The sequence below is a fragment of the Harpia harpyja genome, chromosome 9 (assembly GCF_026419915.1).
Source record: "Harpia harpyja isolate bHarHar1 chromosome 9, bHarHar1 primary haplotype, whole genome shotgun sequence".
NCBI classification, from domain to species: Eukaryota; Metazoa; Chordata; class Aves; order Accipitriformes; family Accipitridae; genus Harpia; species Harpia harpyja.
In genome coordinates, this window is record NC_068948.1 from 37,593,378 (window position 1) to 37,611,915 (window position 18,538).

At 50.9% G+C, this 18,538-nt stretch overlaps 1 protein-coding gene across 2 annotated transcripts in view; it reads left to right on the plus strand.

Annotated features, from left to right (window-relative positions):
- MMP17 (matrix metallopeptidase 17) overlaps window positions 1-14,022 on the plus strand; it is a 68,085-nt gene extending 54,063 nt beyond the window's left edge. For both annotated transcript variants that reach the window (XM_052797235.1, XM_052797236.1), the window contains exons 5-10: window positions 2,065-2,241; window positions 2,376-2,475; window positions 4,693-4,775; window positions 8,994-9,146; window positions 11,498-11,755; window positions 13,028-14,022. In XM_052797235.1, the coding sequence (XP_052653195.1) occupies window positions 2,065-2,241; window positions 2,376-2,475; window positions 4,693-4,775; window positions 8,994-9,146; window positions 11,498-11,755; window positions 13,028-13,356 (1,100 nt within the window). In that variant the 3' untranslated portion in view covers window positions 13,357-14,022. The remainder of the gene's footprint in view (window positions 1-2,064; window positions 2,242-2,375; window positions 2,476-4,692; window positions 4,776-8,993; window positions 9,147-11,497; window positions 11,756-13,027) is intronic.
- Window positions 14,023-18,538: the final 4,516 nt, after the last annotated feature.

Here is an 18,538-nt window from a genome sequence, read left to right on the forward strand (position 1 = left end):
AGGTTAAGGCTAAAGGTCTGGACAGGCTGATTCTTCAGGATTCAACCTGGTCTTTGGTTCATGCCGCTGTGCAACCCCAACCGATGTCTCTTATGGGGAAGAAAAACAGCAGCTCTGCTCTGCAGACATACAGGGCAGAGGCAAGCGCTGAGGTCTGGTAACTTGCTGTAGCACATGTGTTATGTGATGAAGTAAGGAGTGGTGCCCCTTTTGTAGCTGGTGGTTGGGAATGCTTGTTGTGAAACAGGCTTGTGTGGAGGAGCGAGCTCAGGGCCGCCGGCCTCGCGGGGAGGATCCCTCCAAGCACCACCAAGGGATGAGGGGATGAACCCGACAGCGAGAAAGCTGCCCTCTATTTTGAAGGTCTTGGAGCTATCCGAGCTTCATCTTTTATTTATTTTGTTCTCCCTAGTGATTCAAAAATAACAACTTGGTAGATGATATAAAAATATCCCCAAGGTTGTCAGTTTGGCATTAAAATGTCAGAAAGCATATGTCTTGTTCTCTTCTAGTGCTGGGGAAAACAGCACAGGTTATAAAAATCCTGGCTGTTTACAGACACTGTAAATAATAGTCATCAAGGAAAAAGCAGAATTCAGCAAAAATACGCCCGCCCCCACCCCCCTACCTCCCCCCAACAACCCAAGCCCAGTGGGGAGCACTAAGGACTGTGCAGGATCAGCCACAGCTGCTTCTATGCAACATCTCCTCAGGCCCCGACTGTGGCTCAGGGAACGTGGGGCTCCCCTGAGCTCTGCAGAGACCTTTCCGACCTCACTGCCTTTTTATTACAATACTTGCACTCATGATCTTTGTAAGAATCATACTTAAAATCACCGCCGCCCTCTGGTATTGCTCTGCAGGGCATTGCTGTGCAGCGAGGGGCAGCAATTGCATGGGTGCTTGACCCAGCTAGTCTGGGGCTGGGTGGTGAGAATGCACCGAGCGGGATCGGTCCCGTGCGGCTCCTGGGAGCAGTTCCTCCTTTGCTTTGGCAGTGGTGGTGTAGGTTTGGAAGTGGACATTAACCCCTCTTGAGATCTGACCTGAGTGTCTGAGGCTCTGGAGAGTATTGGATGGGTCTGTGTGTGGGTGAGGTGTGAGGCACTAGGGGCTGGATTGCAAATACAGAAATCTGGGGAAAGAGAATAGAGATAGTCCAGACTGAGGAAAAAAAGTTATCGAAGGAGGTATCAATGTTCAATAAAGTCTCCCTGACGCCCAGTGTGGTGTGTGAGGATCAAAGTGTTTGCCTTAGGGAGCAGACCCTGGAGCTGCAGCCCCACCAGCACAAGGTGTAGAAGGGGAGAAGACGACCAAGTGATCTGGAAACAAGCTGGATATGGTCACTGGACAGCAGTTAGATGACCAGGGTTGGTGGCCGATGAGCAGGTGAACAGCTCCGCATTTGTATGCATGCAGGAAGGCGTTTGCGGTGGATTTGGCCAGGGCAGCGGCGTGCAATGCCAGCATTGTGCAGGCAGGGAAAGCCCAGCAGAGCACCATGGGCAGGCGGGCACTGCCGGGCACTCGCCGGTTCCTTGGCACATGGCTTTGCTCATTATCACAGGCTTTGACAAGCTTCTGGCGAGCGGCTGCAGAAATTTGGTATTCCGGACATCACAAAGACTGTGTCGGCAGCTGCTGCAGGGCAGGCATGAGGTACGGGAGACGACCGCTCTGGCCCAGCTCCTGCAGCGCTGGTTAGTGGGGATGACGGGTGGTTGTGCCAAGGTCACTGTCTCAGCTGTTTGTCCAGCTCTATCTCAGGGGTCACTGGGGATCTGGGAATAAGAGGGGTGATCCCTAGGCTTGTGTGGGGCTGAGGACTTGCAGTGTGGGCTGATGTCTGGCTTGCTTTCCATTTTCATATGATACACTTAGGTCTTCTTTTTCCAACTGGAGAAAAATGTCTTTTTCAGACTTCACCTATTCCAAAGCTCTTCTTTCCAGTTTATCCACCATATACCTACATTTCTTCTTACAGCCCTTACAGCCCACCCAAACCCCCAAAACACAATCAGCATGTAGTGACTTTTATTTCAATTTTGTCTTTATTTCCAGATGCTCATGGGATGGACTTATTTGCTGTAGCTGTCCATGAGTTTGGCCATGCCATTGGCTTGACCCACATCTCTGCCATAGAGTCTATCATGAGACCCTACTACCAAGGTCCAGTGGGGGATCCTCTGAAGTATGACCTACCTTATGAGGACAAAGTCCGAATCTGGCAACTCTACGGTAAGTTTGTTTCCCTCAACTGGCTACGGCCCATTTCTGCCGTGAGGCATGCTAGAATAGCTGACTTCTGGGCTGAGTGGAGGTGGTGGGGAAGATGGTGTAGCCCTCTACTGCTTCTTTGTCTTTACGCGCAGGAGTCAGGGAATCTGTGTCCCCCACGGCCAAGCCTGAAGTAAGCAAACCCGATGACCATCCTATCCTGCCAGAGCTGCCAGAGAACCGCTCCACTGTCCCGTAAGTCAAGTTTATTTCTTTTCAACTGTCGCTGATGTTCCTGCAAAGGACATCTAGTAGCGAAGCTCCACTCAAGCATCAGTATCTTGCCTGCTCACTCTGGCTTCAGTATTTCCCTCTGGACCTTTTGTCTTCTGGAAAACACAGACACACAGAAAGTGCACCTTCTTCCTCATGTCTCCTGATCATCTCCTGCATACACTGTTGCTTTTTTTCAAGCAGTATGTGTGGAGACTGGCCAGCTAGCCCACAACCAAAGTGGTTAAGAGCAGGAACGAGTGATAGGTGCTATCTATCCCTTAGCTACTTTTTATCATTCAAGTCATATCCAGAAATCCTGTATCATCTTGGAATGCTTTGTGTTTCCCCAAGACTCAAAATTTTACTCATGTTAATGGAAATTTGTCCCCACCAGCCTTAGGTGAACTCATCCTTGCTGAAATTTTAATCAAACTTCCTCTGCAGTATCCTGATTTGTGCAAGCCTAACTTACCTGAATCTTTCCACGGTGAGCAACTCCCTAATGTACCTGTGGGGGTGAATATTGGAACAAGTGGACCGATAGCCTGACTCCAACGCAGGTTTGAATTGGCAAAGGACTGCTTACACTGAGTGTCATCAAGCAACCAGCGTGCCCTCATTAAGGGAAGTTCTGGATCTAGCTCATTAATAAATGTTGGAGTTACCAAATTGTTGTACTACCAGGGCAGCAGGACAGTTAAAAGAGGAAGGGACACTGAACAAAAAGGCAGGAGTTCATGGTCACACATATTTTTGCCAGATACCAGCAGTGCCCCAGGTGAGAGCAGCAGAGATGGAGCAGGTCACCTTCACCTCCTGGTCTAACCTCATCTGGGGTTTGACCTTGAGGAAGTCACTTCATCCCTCTGTGCCTCAATGCCCCATCTGCAAAAAGGGGATAACAGCACTGAAGCATGAACAACCGGATTATTCCTACAGGAATGGGACCAAGAAGAATATAATCTTGAAAAAATATCCCCGCGCTGCACTTATGTTTCCCACCTCAGCACCTTCTTCACCCCGCTTTGCCCTACCTGGTGTAATGCCCACAGTAGAGAGGTGCTGAGCACCTGCTCTTGGTGGAGGTGTCCCAGCTGCCAGGGGTTGCAGAAAGGCTATGAGGGTCCTAACGGACCCTTTTTCCTTGAATATGCTGAATGCCATTAGTTATCATTCTTCCCACGTAGCTTCTAATGGAGCTTGTCCACAAGGGTCTGTATGGCCGTGTTTTGACCTAGAGATGAGAGTATTTCTCTCTGCTGCTGTAGGAGACCATCGTCTCACACCAGCAGCAGGAGGAGCAGGGCCCTTGTTCATACCCACCCCTTCTTCCTGCCCCGTGTATGACTGGGAGGGTGGATGGGGTTCACCTCCACATCTGTCATTTTGTGCCCAAAGAGAGCTGTGAAATGGGTACTGGCAGCCCAGCACAACTATTCTATCAGCAAATTAGATTTATGCTTTCCCGTCACCCACAGCAGCTTTTCTGTGCATGTTCCCAGCATCCTCTCCTTGTCCTCCATCAGTCATCATTTCTCACGTGGGCTTTGTAGCTCTTTCGGTCCTTCATACTCTGTGCCTTTCCCACCCACCTTGTTAAAAGCAGCTCAGTATCGCAGCTGCAACTTGCCAGGTGGCTTTCACCACATGTCACACGGCATTGTCTCGCATGTGGCATCGTCTCCCTGTGTTTGGTCTCATCTGCTTTCTGCTTTGCAGCTCTGTCACCTCTCACTGGTATTTCGGAGCTCAGCCTCAGAGCAGCAACGTCCCCAGCTGCTGGAGCAAGATGCTGCTTGGCTCTTGCCCACCACGTGTCCTGCTGCCCGGGGGCAGTCGGCTGAGCCACGCTGTGCCACCGGGGAGCGGCAAGCCAGCTCTGCCCTCACCAGTTATGCTTAGCTGGTAGATGTAGAGCGTGTCCCCGCTTGACTCCCAGTGATGGCCTCCAGCGGCCCAGGGAGCGTGTCTGCCACAAAGCTGTCTTCAGGCTAAGGGTTTCCCAATCTCGCCTCGGAAATCCCCGTGCAGATGGCTGGGTCTGAGCATGAGGAACGACAGATGGACGCAGCCTGTGGTCTTCTGCTGGGGGCTCTGGGGACAGGGGAGATGTGGTCTGTGGGATGGAGGACACCAGGGAGGACGGGGCTCCCCGCTGCCCGCCTGGGCTGTGCTCACCTGGGCATCTCTCCGCAGGCTCAGGCGGGACGTGCCCAACAGATGCAACACGCACTTTGACGCGGTGGCCCAGATCAGGGGAGAGGCTTTCTTCTTCAAAGGTAAGCGCCCACACGGTCTCTGCGTGCATCACCCTGCGGTGACATTGGCGCGACAGCGTGACGCTGCAGCAGCAGAGTCGGACGGGCTGGGGCGGGCGATAAGGATAAGCTGGCTCGGGGTTTGCAGGCTGCGGGGCCTGCAGACCCAGGGAGACGTCTCGCATGTCGCCGACTCCTTTTGGCTCAAATCAAAGGGCTTAGACCTTTAATCAACCTGCTAAGGCTGAGGACAGACGATAAGGAAATTTTAATGTCAATGGGAATCCTGCCTCCAGTGCAGAAGAAAACCGCCCGGCTCGTGCACGGTCTGTCACAGCGCAGCGGAGGAGGTGCCCACTCTGCCGATGGCTGGGGACACGCGGTGGCACCGCTGGGGAACAGGCAGAGATCACAGCTGAACAGGGGCCGTGAGGGAGCAGGAGGAGGGAAAGGGATGTGCTAGAGGTATCCAAAAGACTGCACAGTAAATCAACCATTTCTTTTATCCAAAAAGAAGGCGAAAGCCAGCAAAACTGAAACACAATTTATTTTCAAATGATAAAAATGGATATTTTTAAACCCAGCACGTAATTAACCTGTGGGACTTGCAGCCAAGAGCGGTTGGGCGGCACGAGCCAGGTTGGGGGTCTGGCGGATGGTTAGGAAGGAGAGACCAGAGGAGTACCGGCAAGCTGTGCCGGTGGCGGCAAACCCTCCTGCCCACCACAGCGCACAGCCGGTGCGGCACCCACAAGGGACGTGTGTCCTAACACCGGGGCAGACGTGTGTCCACGTGGCACGTCCCAGGGTTTAACACTTCCCTCTGCAGCGGCGGGCGGGTGACAATCCAGCGCAGCACTCTGTACAGCGCTCTGGCCCATCACGCTGCACTGCCCAGGTTGGAGGCATCCAGGAAAAAAAGCAGAGCAACAGCAGCTCTCCACTGCTTTTTTTTCCTGGATGCCTCCAGCTTCCCTTTCCTCCCACGTTTCACCTTCCCTAACGCTGCTTGCTGTGCATTGCTCAAAGACAACGTGCGTGCGATTGCAGAGCCATCTGGTTCCGTGTCAGCAAACACTCACTGGCAGTGTGTCCCCGGGCTGCCCGGCTGTCGACAAGGATCCCATCGGTGCCTTCTCAGCTGTACAGAGCCCGTGTAGGCTGGCTGGACTCCATGGGCTTTCTTTCCCATCTTTCCAAGATGGAAAAGTGCCCACTGGGCATTTCTTTCCATCCCTGGCCACCATTTGGCCACCCCAAAGCCATTCAGCAGGGAAGCAGAAGCATCTCCCCCAGGGATCGGGAGCAGCGTCCGGGCATGTATAACCCATCTGGGTATCACAGTGCGAGTCTCAGGTCGCAGGCAAGAATGGCAAAAGAGCTCCAGAGAATTCAATGTTGTCTGTGCCCTTGGGGAAGCACAATACAGAGGCTGTTCCCCTGTGGTATTTGTTCAGATGATGGCTCCAAAAAGCCACAGTGAAGAAGGGAAAATAAGAGACAAGAACTGGTATCCAGGATAAATGGCTGTCTGTCTTTCAGAGGGGGGGGGGGGGGGGGGGGGGGGGGAACCTAAAGAGAAATCTATCTTGGTGTCTATTTTTGGACATATTTATTGTGGGCCAAAATGCAAATGTAAAGAGCACAGTGTCGGTGGGTGCCAGCTGCATGGCTGCCTCCGGAGCCCAGCACCTCCCTCGGAGCCCCCATTGCTGCCACCAAACCATCCTGGGCACCAAGGAGCGGGGATGTCATCTCTGGGGCAGGATTTTAATGACCTCCAGTGATGAGCTCCCTCCATCGATGGATGTTTTGTTCTGAGCTGGTCTGGCTGGTTCCCTAGCTGGAGAGCAGCCTCTCCCACCGTGAAGACACCAGGACTAGAACTCCCCAGGGCTCCCAGGTTTGTCGTATTGAAGGCAACAGTGGGTTCTCTGCACTTTCAAAACACCGCTTGCTTTGATTTAGGTGCCTTGCTACAGACTCGTGAAGTTTTAAAACAACTTTGGCCTGTGCGTGTGTCTGCACGGTGCGTGCAGCAACCTTGCCAGAGGCAGCTGAAGTACGGAGAGCATGGTACACAGCTAGGATCAAAATAGCCTGGTATTAAAGAAAGCAATTGCCTCAACCCATCAGCCATATAAAACGAGATGCTTGGGACAGCAGGACTTTACACTTGGCTTTCATCCTGCTCTGTTTGCCACCTTGGTGGGTGGTTTTAAATCCAGCTTTTTAAACAAACAGGGGGTGGAGATTTTTTTTTTTTAATTTTTTTTTTTTCTATTTCTGCATGATAATGGCAGCCTGCAGATCTGGCTTTGGCTGATGATCGACCAAGTAAATGCAACACTTTGGCGAGCAGGCTTGGCCATGATTAAACATGAGCGCGGGCAGACTGGGGCCGTTGTGTTAAAAATTCCTTGCTATTTAATTGCTATATTTTTTTGCTTTTTCCTGATAGTTTATCGAAAAAACAACCGAACTAACCAACAGCCCAGGCTATGCCTGACTTTGAGGGTAGATTTAAAGCTTGCTTGCTGCAGTTGCACACCCGCTGAGCCCATCACTGGCAAAAGGTTGAAACGTCAAAAGCACTGGGGCTTCCCTCCTTGTCTCAAATGAGCCCAGGGCACTCTGAAGTTCAGATACTTATCTACTAAAGAAGGAATTCTGTTGAGCTGTATTTCTTGTTAAAAAAGTGAAAATCTGGCTTTGTCTAGTGCCTCGCTAATTAGAGATGCAGAGATCATCTTTATTTAATTACATGTGTTTCCATCGATGTACAATAGCCACCAAATTTGAATCCTATTTTTTTTAACATTCTTAAAAAGAATCTGTAATTATGGCAATTCCTGCCACATTTGAATGTATTATTCATTTGTGGGTTTCAGTCAGATAGAGCAAATATGCAAACTGGAGCAGAAGAACAAGAATATGATATAAATCCTTATAATTAGAATAAAACCCCCTCTCTGCAGATGTTTAAGTGTTAGAGTTTCGCCTCCTGCATTATTAGGCTAAGATCCAATTTCCATAAAATTTTAAAAGACGGTGTCACAATCTGCTGGCTCTGGAGAAAGGGCTGAGTGTCGTGAATACAAATCTGAAGACGCATCTTTGGTTTCTGTTGCTTATCCCCCCTTGGGAATCCGTGCAAGAACAGATGTAAATAACATGCAATAATTTCTAACAGGCAATAACAAATATGAGATGAAGTTGGGAGTTGGCTTTTAGACATCTTGCTCCAGCTCAGATCTCACTGTGTCGAGCTCTCCAGGGAAGATGCAGCAGAAAGCGTGCTGCAAAAACTCAGGCTGGGAATCCCAGAGACAGTGCAGAGAGTCGGGTTTTGAGTTGCCCCCAAAATCATTAAGACTCTGCAGAAAATCTCACGTAAGGCTCCTTTGTCAGGAGAAAGTTTGGCATCCTTCCCACAGAGGACAAACCTGTTTCCTTTTCCACTACCCAAAATATTCCAGAAATACCCCAAGCCAAACTCTTTTCTGGCTGGGGCAGTGTTGCTGCAGGTACTAGAAGTGTGTTCGCTTACACCGCCGGTACATTCAGCCCCTGGGAGCACCGCAGGACTGAAGTTCCCTGCTCATCCTACACCTCTAGATGTGCCTAATTGTGCCTCCTTCCCCACCTCAACCCTTTCCAGTTTTATTAATATAATTTCCTCCTCCTCTATTTTCTTACTCCCTTTCTTCATTTAAAAAAACCCTCTGATATTGCCATCTTTCATCGTAACATCATACACATTTCTAAATATGAAAGCAGCTGGGTACTCTGTGTGCAGGAAGCTGCGGGTGCTCCGGGAGAGGAGAAATAGGGATGTTTTTTCGGAGGCTTTCACTAAAGGCTGCTGGTGCCTGGTGTAGCTTCAGCTGCTGCCTGGTCCCGCTGGCTCCCAGGAGGTCCCATGCAGAGCAGGGTGGGAGATGAAAGGCTCCTCTCACCCGATCCGGCTCAGCGGTGCAGCTTCACACTGCGGCCAGGAGTATAACAACTCCAGCGCAATGTCCAGAGGATTATTTTGATCCCCAAAAGAGGATTTCTTCTAATGGTCTGCCAGACATAGAAAGCGCTAGCAGCTGCTGCTGGAAAGCAGGATGCCTCTAATTCGTAGCTCCCATCCCACGCACTTTGCTTTCTGCTGCTGCCACGTGCCTGGTGCTCATTTCCCCCAGTGAAGGTGGGTTGCAGTGTGGTTCAGTAATGTCTAGTCTGTTCCTCCAGGCAAGTACTTCTGGAGACTGACTCGCAATAAGCACTTGGTCTCCCTCCAGCCGGCTCAGATCCACCGTTTCTGGCGAGGCTTACCACTCAACCTGGACAGCCTGGACGCGGTCTATGAGAGAACCAGCGACCACAAGATCGTCTTCTTCAAAGGTGAGAGCAAATGCGGTGCTGGAGGTAGCATGCGTGTCTCCCCAGTGCAGAGCCCGGTGCCAAGGTATCTTGGCAGCGTTTTGACCTCTTCTGCAGGCAGAAGACACCAGCATCAGCCATTGAGTGCCTCCCAGGGCAGGTCCAAGACCCGTTGTTCATGAGCAAGGCCAGGAGAAACCAGCTTGTAAGGAGGGCAGGCAAAAAGTAGCAGTCGTGTTCCCCAGAAAACGAGGGAAACGTCATTGAAGAAAAACTTCAGCCAAATCTAACTGATATCTTAGCTTTTCAAGAATGAAATAAAAGCAGGAACCATCCAGGCACACACTACGGGTTTTCTGTTCCTTCTTTGGCCTTTTCACTTTTTAGTATTTGTTGTTGAGAAGAGAAGCAGCAGCAGAGGGGACAAAAATCAAACCTGAAGAGCTTGCTTTTGCTAATTATGTTTCTGTTACTTTTTTCTTTTTTTTCTTAAAATAAGTGGTATAATCCTCTCTTTTTATTTAAAATTACTCTCAAGTTTCTTTCAGAAGAGCTGGAGGAAAGAGATTAGCTTTTGGCTCCTCTACAAGTGTCCAAGTCCCCCACAAACCACCTGCCTGTGCTGGTTAGATGCTACCCATGTGCTGAATGTTACCCAAGCCCCTGGCAGGCACCGGCTTTTGTTTTGGAAAGGTTGTGCACTTGAAGAGCTAAATACATCCCAGCCCTCCGTACTCCCCGGCTGGAAATTGCTTTTTGTCTCCCGACTGTTCTACTCCAAGCGTGGTGCAATTATCGGTTTCAGGAGTGCTGAACCAAGCACTTCTGAAAGCAATAATTTGGTTTCGATTCCTCCAGCAAGGCTAGAGGAATGGCTTACATCCCGCGCAAGCCCCTACGCTCGCAGAAGCGTTTCCAAGCGCAGCCGAAGCCCTTCCAGGCTGCCCGCGTGCTGAGCACCGCGGAGCTGCCCCGAGCCCTGCATCTCCCCAAGGAACGGGAGGCAAAAAGCTCCGCCGCATGTTTCCAGCTGCCTCGGGCAGCCCGCCCAGCGCTGCCTTTCTGCTAATCTGGAGGGAACGGGGCCAGCTGGAGCGTGGCAGCCCTTACGCCTGGCACCAGACCCTCCCAGTCAGGGCTGTGGACCACAGCGGCACTCACTTGCTTCCTTCCCTTCTTTCCTTCTCTCCCTGCTGGGGACGGACAGGCCCCCGGCACCTCAGGTCCAGGGGCTCCTCCTGGCTGCTTGTGAGGCCAGAATTACAGATGTGCCACAGCTGGGGCCTTGCCCCTGCAAGGCACAGCGCTCCATGGTCACGCACGATGTGTGTGTTAGTCCTGCCTAGCTCTGAAGATTAAACTCAAGATTTTGTTTCTAGCTATAAAATACCGTCTCGTTCCCTCTCTCCAGCGCTGTTTCATTGATCCCTGGACAGAAACCAAAGCACACAAATTACCCCAGCCTCTAAGGTCCTGCTGCTGATACATGGGCATGTATTTAAGTGCCTTTTCAGATTTTCTAGAAAACCAAGGGAGGAAAAACTCTGATCTTTAAAATAGGTCATCTGATACCTAAAAGGACACTGCAGGTTCCCAAAGAGACATTGTACAAACAGAAAGACTGTCTCAGTGGTTAGAGGATCATGTAGGAATTGTGAGATCTGGGTTCATTTTCTTGTTCTGCCACAGACCAGGGGCCAGTTGTGTTGTGCTTCATTTTTATTGGAAAAAAACCCATATTGACAGTTCTTTCCTGGCCAGGGTGCGGTGGCTGTGTAGGACGCTTGAAGAGCAGTGGGCTGCTCCAATGGGATTTGTCCAGCCCCTGCACATCCTCCTTACATCCCTTAAAAGCCACAGGTCCTTCAGCCCAGCTGGCTCTAAAAACCGTGGCAATTTCTCTTCCAAAGTGGGACTACACTTTGCTTCTCAGGAGTCAAATAGCAGGCAGAAAGTGCCCAGTTTGCCCACAAAAGCTGCGTGTAACTTTCTGTTTCTTGCAGTTGGATATCAGGCAGAAATCAACGGGGCAGAAAACCAAGTGCCACTACCAAACACATAAAAGTGACAACTGTACTAATGCTGTTGGCGTGTTCGTGTCCCGGGACTGTCACGCCTGCAGCCTGCAGCCATTGAGGAGCAAAGGGGGGCTATGCTCCATGGAGAGCCTGACACACAAAAAAGCAACTATTCAAAGATCGAGGTTCCCCACTGGGCTGCTGCCTTCTCATCCCCATCCTTAAACGCCAAGAGCTCGGTCCCGAGAATTGTCACGGCAACAGATAATGAAACATCAGCTTGTCTGCCAGAGAATGCTGGTTTTGGCTGTGAAACAAATGTGATTTTGCTCCGTGCTTCTTTCCTTTCCACAGGAGACAGATACTGGGTCTTCAAAGACAATAACGTGGAGGAAGGATATCCACGGCCGATCTCGGACTTCGGTCTGCCACCGGGAGGAATCGATGCCGCTTTCTCCTGGGCCCACAATGACAAGACTTATTTCTTTAAGGACAATCTCTACTGGTGCTACGACGACCATGAGCGGAGGATGGATCCTGGCTACCCTTCAGAGACCATCCTGTGGAAGGGAATACCAAGCCCTTTAGATGATGCTATGAGGTGGTCAGATGGTGAGTCCATATGCCGGTTCAAAAAAACACGAGAAAAAAAAAAAAATCAGTGCTTCATTTGCACTTGAGCTCTAGCCCCTTCTACCATGCCTGCCGACATAAACTGCTAAGTCCCTGATGGGACGACAGTTCCCAGTGTCTGAAAGCTGAAGAGGGAGATAAGCTTCCAGCCAGAGCTCCCCACACTGCTCGCTAAAAGACTTTGTACTTTCAAGCAGGCAACAAAAATATCCTGGGGGCCTAATAATTTGATTTTATTAAAAGAACACAGTTGATGTTGTTTTGCAGTGATTTTTATCCTAATATGTGCTGATTTGCTCCTCACTGAATTTGTTGTCATTGGATTTTTAGCTACATATATGAGGATGTGGACAGAAAATATTTTTAAAGGAGATGTTTTCCCCAGAGTTATGACTTATTTTCCGGGGATGAGATTTCTCAGTGGTTTCTTCCCCCTGAAAAGACCACAAAAATTTTGTCACAGGAGATGTATAAAACCAGGCATTCACTCACAACAAAGTGGCACTTCCAGGTTTTATTTACTGACGACCTAACAGTGTAATAGCAACCATTAAACTAGGCAGAGGGGAGGGACATTTCCAGGGGCCTTTCAAGCTGAATTTCCAAAGCTGTTGAGAGCGACCGGCCATTGGCGTGGGTAGGAGTCCTCCATGAGCACGAGACCTGCTTAGAGAATTCACAGCCTCCCAGTTCAGAGTGGAAAACATGCACCCGAGAACAGAAAGTTCCCAGGGCCCTGCAAGTCTCAGGTTATTTATCTGAGCCTGGGGATAGCAGCGTGCACCCCAGGTCATTAACAGGTAGGTGAGGTCTTCTTCAGCCTTACCATGCCCTGTTAAAAGACTGTCCACTGACAGCCACTGAGACATGTACAGTGTATCCAGCCATGGATTTACTAGGGTTTTTATCCTGCACACCCTCGGTACTAGGGGGATGCATCTGCTCTAGGACCTACCATAGAAGAGGTGACATCTCACCACCCGCCTCCCATCTGTCTGGTGGCTCCTGGCTGGTGTGAGAGATCCCGGCCGGGCACAGCATCATCTTTTTGAGCATCCCACCAGCAGCCGCCGTGCTCCTGCAGTGAGAGAGGGTACGGGCAACAAGCAGTGGTATCGCGTGCGCCTCCGCTCCCTGGGGCTCAGCAGGGGTGGGATTGCTCCTCTGCTGCTCCCAGTGCTCCTGTGCCCTTTCCGCTGGGAGAGCACCCATCGCTGCTCATGTTGCCTTTGGGTTTTGGTCTCTTCACAGGTGCGAGTTACTTCTTCAGGGGCAAGGAGTACTGGAAAGTGCTGGACAGTGACCTGGAAGCCCAGCCTGGTTATCCCCAGTCCATCGCTAGAGACTGGCTGGTGTGCAGCGACATGCAGTCTGACTCTCCAGAAGCAGCTGGGAGCAGCAGGACTGGGGCACGCTCCAAACCAGGGCAGCATGACGAGAGCCGCTCAGAAAATGGCTACGAGGTCTGCTCCTGCACCTCGGCCTCCCCGTCCCTCCGGGCTTGCCCTGTGCTCAGACTGTCATCCAGCCTCGTGCTGATGAGCCTGTGGACAGCAACACTGCTGTGTGCAGCCCTATGACACCTTATCCCACAGAGGAGACAACGCCATGGTGCTCCAGGGAGGGGAGGTGGATACCATCCCGTGATGCTAACTGTTGCAAGCAGAAAAACATTCCTAGGAACATGCTGGTGAAGGGTTTGAATTCTCCATGAGAAATGAACAGTGGTTTCTGTTTTTTTCTTTTTAATTTTAGTTTAAAGGTCTAATAACAGATTTTGAGTTCTGCACCTTCTTATTCCCCCATCTCGTTAAAGATGAGAGCAGCCTAACGTTGAATTTATAAATGTTCCATAGAGATGTGTTGCTTTGGATGTTTAAACACAGCAAAGAAGGGAAGAAAGAGCTACTGTGATTGAATGGGAACAGAAGAGATGCTGCTGAGACAGATGGCAACATCCCGAAGGAAAGGCAGCAAGGCTATAGGCGAGAGGCGGTAGTTATACACTGACACAATGTACGCATCCTATTGGATGTACTAGGTAGAAAGAAACTTTGACTCCACTAAGATTAACTGCAAGGTGATCATTTTACTGTCAAACCTGCTGTGGTCACTGATGTCTCGGTAACCTGTATCAGTTTCTACGGGTCAGAAACACCTTTGCCTTTCAGAAGGCAGTGCAGCTTATCTTTGTATCCGAGTCATTTGAATTTAACAATTTCTCTAATAAACCTTGGCTGCCTACACAGAGATCTCCCAGTCCTCTGCCAGACCAAGCCTGCCACCTGCAGTAAGGTGCTGAGTACTGAGGCTCGGGAGCAGCCTCACATCTATGCAAGGAGCAACCTTGCCGAGTGCAGCTAAATGAGATGCAATTACACCCACCACCCCAGCCTAATCCGTGCACGTGAACTCCTGCTCTTGGAGTTCCTGTTTCAGGTTGTTTTACGTTTTGGGAGGGATCAGGATGTATTGCATCCATTTGTGACTCTCTCATACCTGGCTGCGCTGCAGAGGATGGGCTGGAGGGAGGAGGGATGCTGCACAGCCTCAAACTCTTCTTGATGCCTCTGCCAGGAGTTTGGAGCGACAGAAGCAAGGCCAAGCGCTGCATTAGGATGTTCCTGGGGTTTTTTTCTTGCTGCTAATCCATTTTCTGCGGTATAATTTGGGCATCTGAGAGTCCTGGAAAATGGTGAGTGAGAAGCTTTGCTAGGAACTGTGATAGAGATGTCAGGAAGGCCAGGGTCCTCCAGTGTGGTGTTGTCAAGGGGTGTTAAAGGAGAGAAATAAATGGGCAGCAGCCACTGGGACACGCTGTTCTCTGCCCTGCTTCTGTAAAGCTCCTACAGAAATGCCTCTTGCTGCCTCTGCCAGGGCCAGCTCCTGGGAGAGACCTGGCCGCAGGCATCGTCACTGTGGGACCCAAGGCTGCTCCACTGGCCCCAGTGCCAGCCAGGGCTTTTGCCACAGGGCCGGGCATAACACAAAGCCCTCCATGGCAGAGCGGGAAAGGCAGAAGTGCACGGTTGCCTCCTGATAGAAAAAAGGGGTCACCTTGAGTTTTTCTCTCTGCTGTTTGCATTTTTAAATAGTCCCAATCATTTGCAGGGTGCAGCTATTTTCAGGACGATGTGCTACAGTGTGATTTTATGGGGCATGAGTCAATGGAAACCTCCCATTAAAGCATTAAATATCCTTTAAAAAAAAAATACAAACCAAAAATCCTCATGCATAGCAGCTCCCTCTGCTGAGTAAAGCTGCCTCTGGTCTTTCCTCTGCATCAGTCTTGCTCTGCTCAAAGCAGCTCCCCATCCCACCTCTGCCTGCTGGGTCGAGCGGAGGCTGCAGAGGCAGGGCGTTGTGGGTTGCCATTGTGGGAGCTGGGATTTTCCTTTGGTTCACATCACTTTTCTTCCTCTCCCCTCTTGTGTCAAGAAAGCATGGCTTTTAGTCCTTGCTGGGGTGACACTGCATGAATGTCAGCATGTTATAGATTCCCCTTGGAGATGAAGCCAGGTAGGAGCACAGCATCTTGGGGAAGACACCCTCTCTCTCTTTTTTTTTTTTTTCTGTCTTCTTCCACAAAAGTACTATCCAGAAGCTGCACCTGAAGGATCAGAGGAGGCAGGGACATGGCTAGCACTGCTTGCATGGCTTCTCCAGCCCAACCAAGGATCCTGTTGTGGTGACAAGGACCAGTGGCCCTGCAGCCATGCTGATGTGGTCACAGTGGCGCTGGGACCCACACTAACAGGACATCAAGTTAAATTATGTTTATTTAATGTGGGGGACTCTGATTTATAAATAAAGCCTGTGGAAAGGCTTTCAATACGCCCTTCTCTACTTCAAATTATGCATTTTGATGATCAGAAATGGAGCAGGAATCGGGGCTTTGCTGCCGCTGGACAACCCTTGGGGAAGATGGAGAAATGCTGCTGTCTCCTCCCAGCGTGTGGCTTGCTTGGTCGTTCCCCCAGCCACTGGCAAAGCTGCCCTGCCATTGCCATCAGCTCCGGCTGCGGCCGCAGGAGGCTCAAGCTCCCCCGGGATGAAAATGGGAGCTGGAGCATTTCCCATCGAGCTCACTGGTTTAGCGTGGGGTTGGCTGGGCTGGGGCATTGGGCAGCAGATGGCCATGGCACAAAGGCAGTGCTACAGCGAGCGCCCTGGTGCTCAGGGTGCTGCATTGTTCCTCCATGGGGACACGGCAGTCCTGCGTGGGTGAAGCAGCACGCATCCATCAGTGAAGGGGTTTCGTGCTTTATAGACCCAAAGCAGAGCCAGCCCTGTGCCCAGCAGGGTGGGGGGCTCTGCGGCACCCGGGGGGGCTCTGAAGGCCACGAGGGCCCCGAGGCTCCCACGCGATGCCTCTGCAGCCACCCCTCTGGGCACGGTGTATTCGGAAATCCCCGGCCAGTTCCAACCACATTTGCGGATCGCTCGTAGGGTAGAGGCAAGAGGTGCAAATCACAGCACGAGCCTGGTACTTGGGGAACTTGTTCTCTTGGGTTTTCCTCTAAAGCCAGGCTCACCCCCCTGTTTTTCTGGGTCTGGGGGAGACGGGCACTGTCTCCGAGAGGGGCCGAGCGGGTGCAGAGCCAGCTAAGGGCAAACACGGCCCTGGGCTGGGGGCCGTACCGCTGCCGGGGGCTGCAGAGCCCTCTCCCCGGGGCACAGAGGAGGTCGGAGGCAGCGGGCCGGCTCTGGGCCAGCGGCAGCACCGGCGTCCCCGGCACGGCCGCGGGAGGACAGCAGAGGCAGCCGCTGGCTCCCGCTCCCGGCCCCGGAGAGCTCTGCCTTGCTTCCTAGCGGCTTAAAAATAAGAATGTAACATAAATGCGGTCTCTGGACTCCGAAACGCTGCCGATGCTCTGCCGCCGGGCTCCCTGGCACCATCCCTGTGTCTGGATTCCTCCGGTCCTACCCAGAGTCCCTGGGCCGGCTCTCCTCCACAACAACATCCTTAGTCTTAGCTGGAAAAGCCACCTCCACCCTGCGAAAAAATAACCTGAGCATCATATTCCTATTGCATATTGCCCAGTCTAGATATTTTCCGACTATTTAAATTCTCAGAGGATTTTGTGAGATCATTTCAGAGTTGAAATACTTCTGTGTGATAGGAGGGATGGGAATTTAAAGCAGGGGGGCTGGGGAACACACACACGACTGGCCATTTGAACCCATGAGTATTTAAAGCTGAAAACCTGAGTTTATGGCAGCTATGCTTGCTGGGGCTGGCTCCAGGGTCCAGTCAAGGTTTTTCCTGGCTCTCGCTCCCACCCATCCCCAGGCTCAGCCAGCCCTTGAGGCCTTTTCTGTTTTGGTACCATAAAGAAAAGCAGAAGAAAAAAAAAAAAAGAAGAGTAAAGTGGCCAGGAGCAGTTTTCAAATCACAAAGCCATGGCAATGCCTGGATTTTTAAAAAATTAATAACAAGTCATCTCAGACAAGACCTGGGACTTAACAGCTTGAGAAACACAATAAAGTTAGTGAGAAGAGACTCATTGTTACTTGCTGATTCAAATCATAAGACGGGTGTGTGTGCTATAAAATGTTCCTGCCTTCTGCAGCCCCCTTATAGCTGAGGGGAAGACTCTCAGCCCTTACCCCAGATGGCTTTTCTAAAATGGGACTTTCTGCTTTATTAAGAATGACATTTTTCTCCTCAACCCCCAATTTAATCAGAAAATGCCCTTGCAAAACTATGGGCCAGGAGAGGAGGTGGTGGGGATCAGCCCCATAGCTCAGGTGGAGCTGTTCTGGATGATGCCCTATATCAGCAGGTGGGTAGATGCTCCTAAACCCTTCCTGCCTTGCTGCAGTTCTTAGAGATGGGGCTGCCTTTTGCTTCTCAGATGGCGGTTTGGGAGAGGAAAAATACCAGAGCTGCCTCCAGCTCTGCCACCTTGCTTTTTTCATCCTCTCTGCCAGGTGAGCATGGTGTATGAGCTGGGGCTGAGCCTGATGCTGCTGTAAGCAGCAGAAGCAAGTCCAAGGGATGTTTTGTTCAGGGGAAGGGAGCTTGTCCTGGCTCTCTATGTCCTAGCAGTTCCTGGTAAGCTTGGTGCTGTGGATCACTTACTTTTCTCTGAAATTTCTAGGCAGGGAGAGTTGGCTGGCCTTGTGGGGCTGGAACAGGCCAGGGGAGGGATATAGGACAGCCAAAAACAGGGAGCACATAGCTGAGTAATAGCCTATAAGAAGACCAGCTTGGGCTAAGAATAGGAGAGGGTATTAAAGCTGGATGGTATGTGGAGGATTTCTGTAGGCATGTGCTAGGGCTGTAAATGGGAAGCAGAGGGGCTGCCTCTGGATCTTCTGCAGTACAAATGATTACTGACCTTGTGGCACTAACAAAACTACCACAAGAGCTGCCAGAGCAGTTCCCTGTCCTCCACCCAAATTTCTCATCCCTGGTTTAAAAAAACAAATCCCAAACCTCTGGGATTTATGATCCTGTCAGCAGTGAAACTCTAACCCAGCACTAGGTTGCCAGCTCTGGTGGGCTTATTTGTCGGTGGCATGGAAGGATCTGGGTTTCACCCTTTTTTTTCCTTTTTTTTTTTTTTTTTTTTTTTTAAAGGGCTTTGAGCTTGACTGCACACCCAAAGCAGTCAAATAAAATGAGACCCAGGCCTGGCTTTCACTAGGACAGTGATCAGTCTGCTCTGAGCAGCTTTCAGCAAGCACGGCTTGGCAGGGGAAGAGCTGCATTGACAACAGGGCCACTTTGTTGCGGTGAGGACAAGACTTGACAAG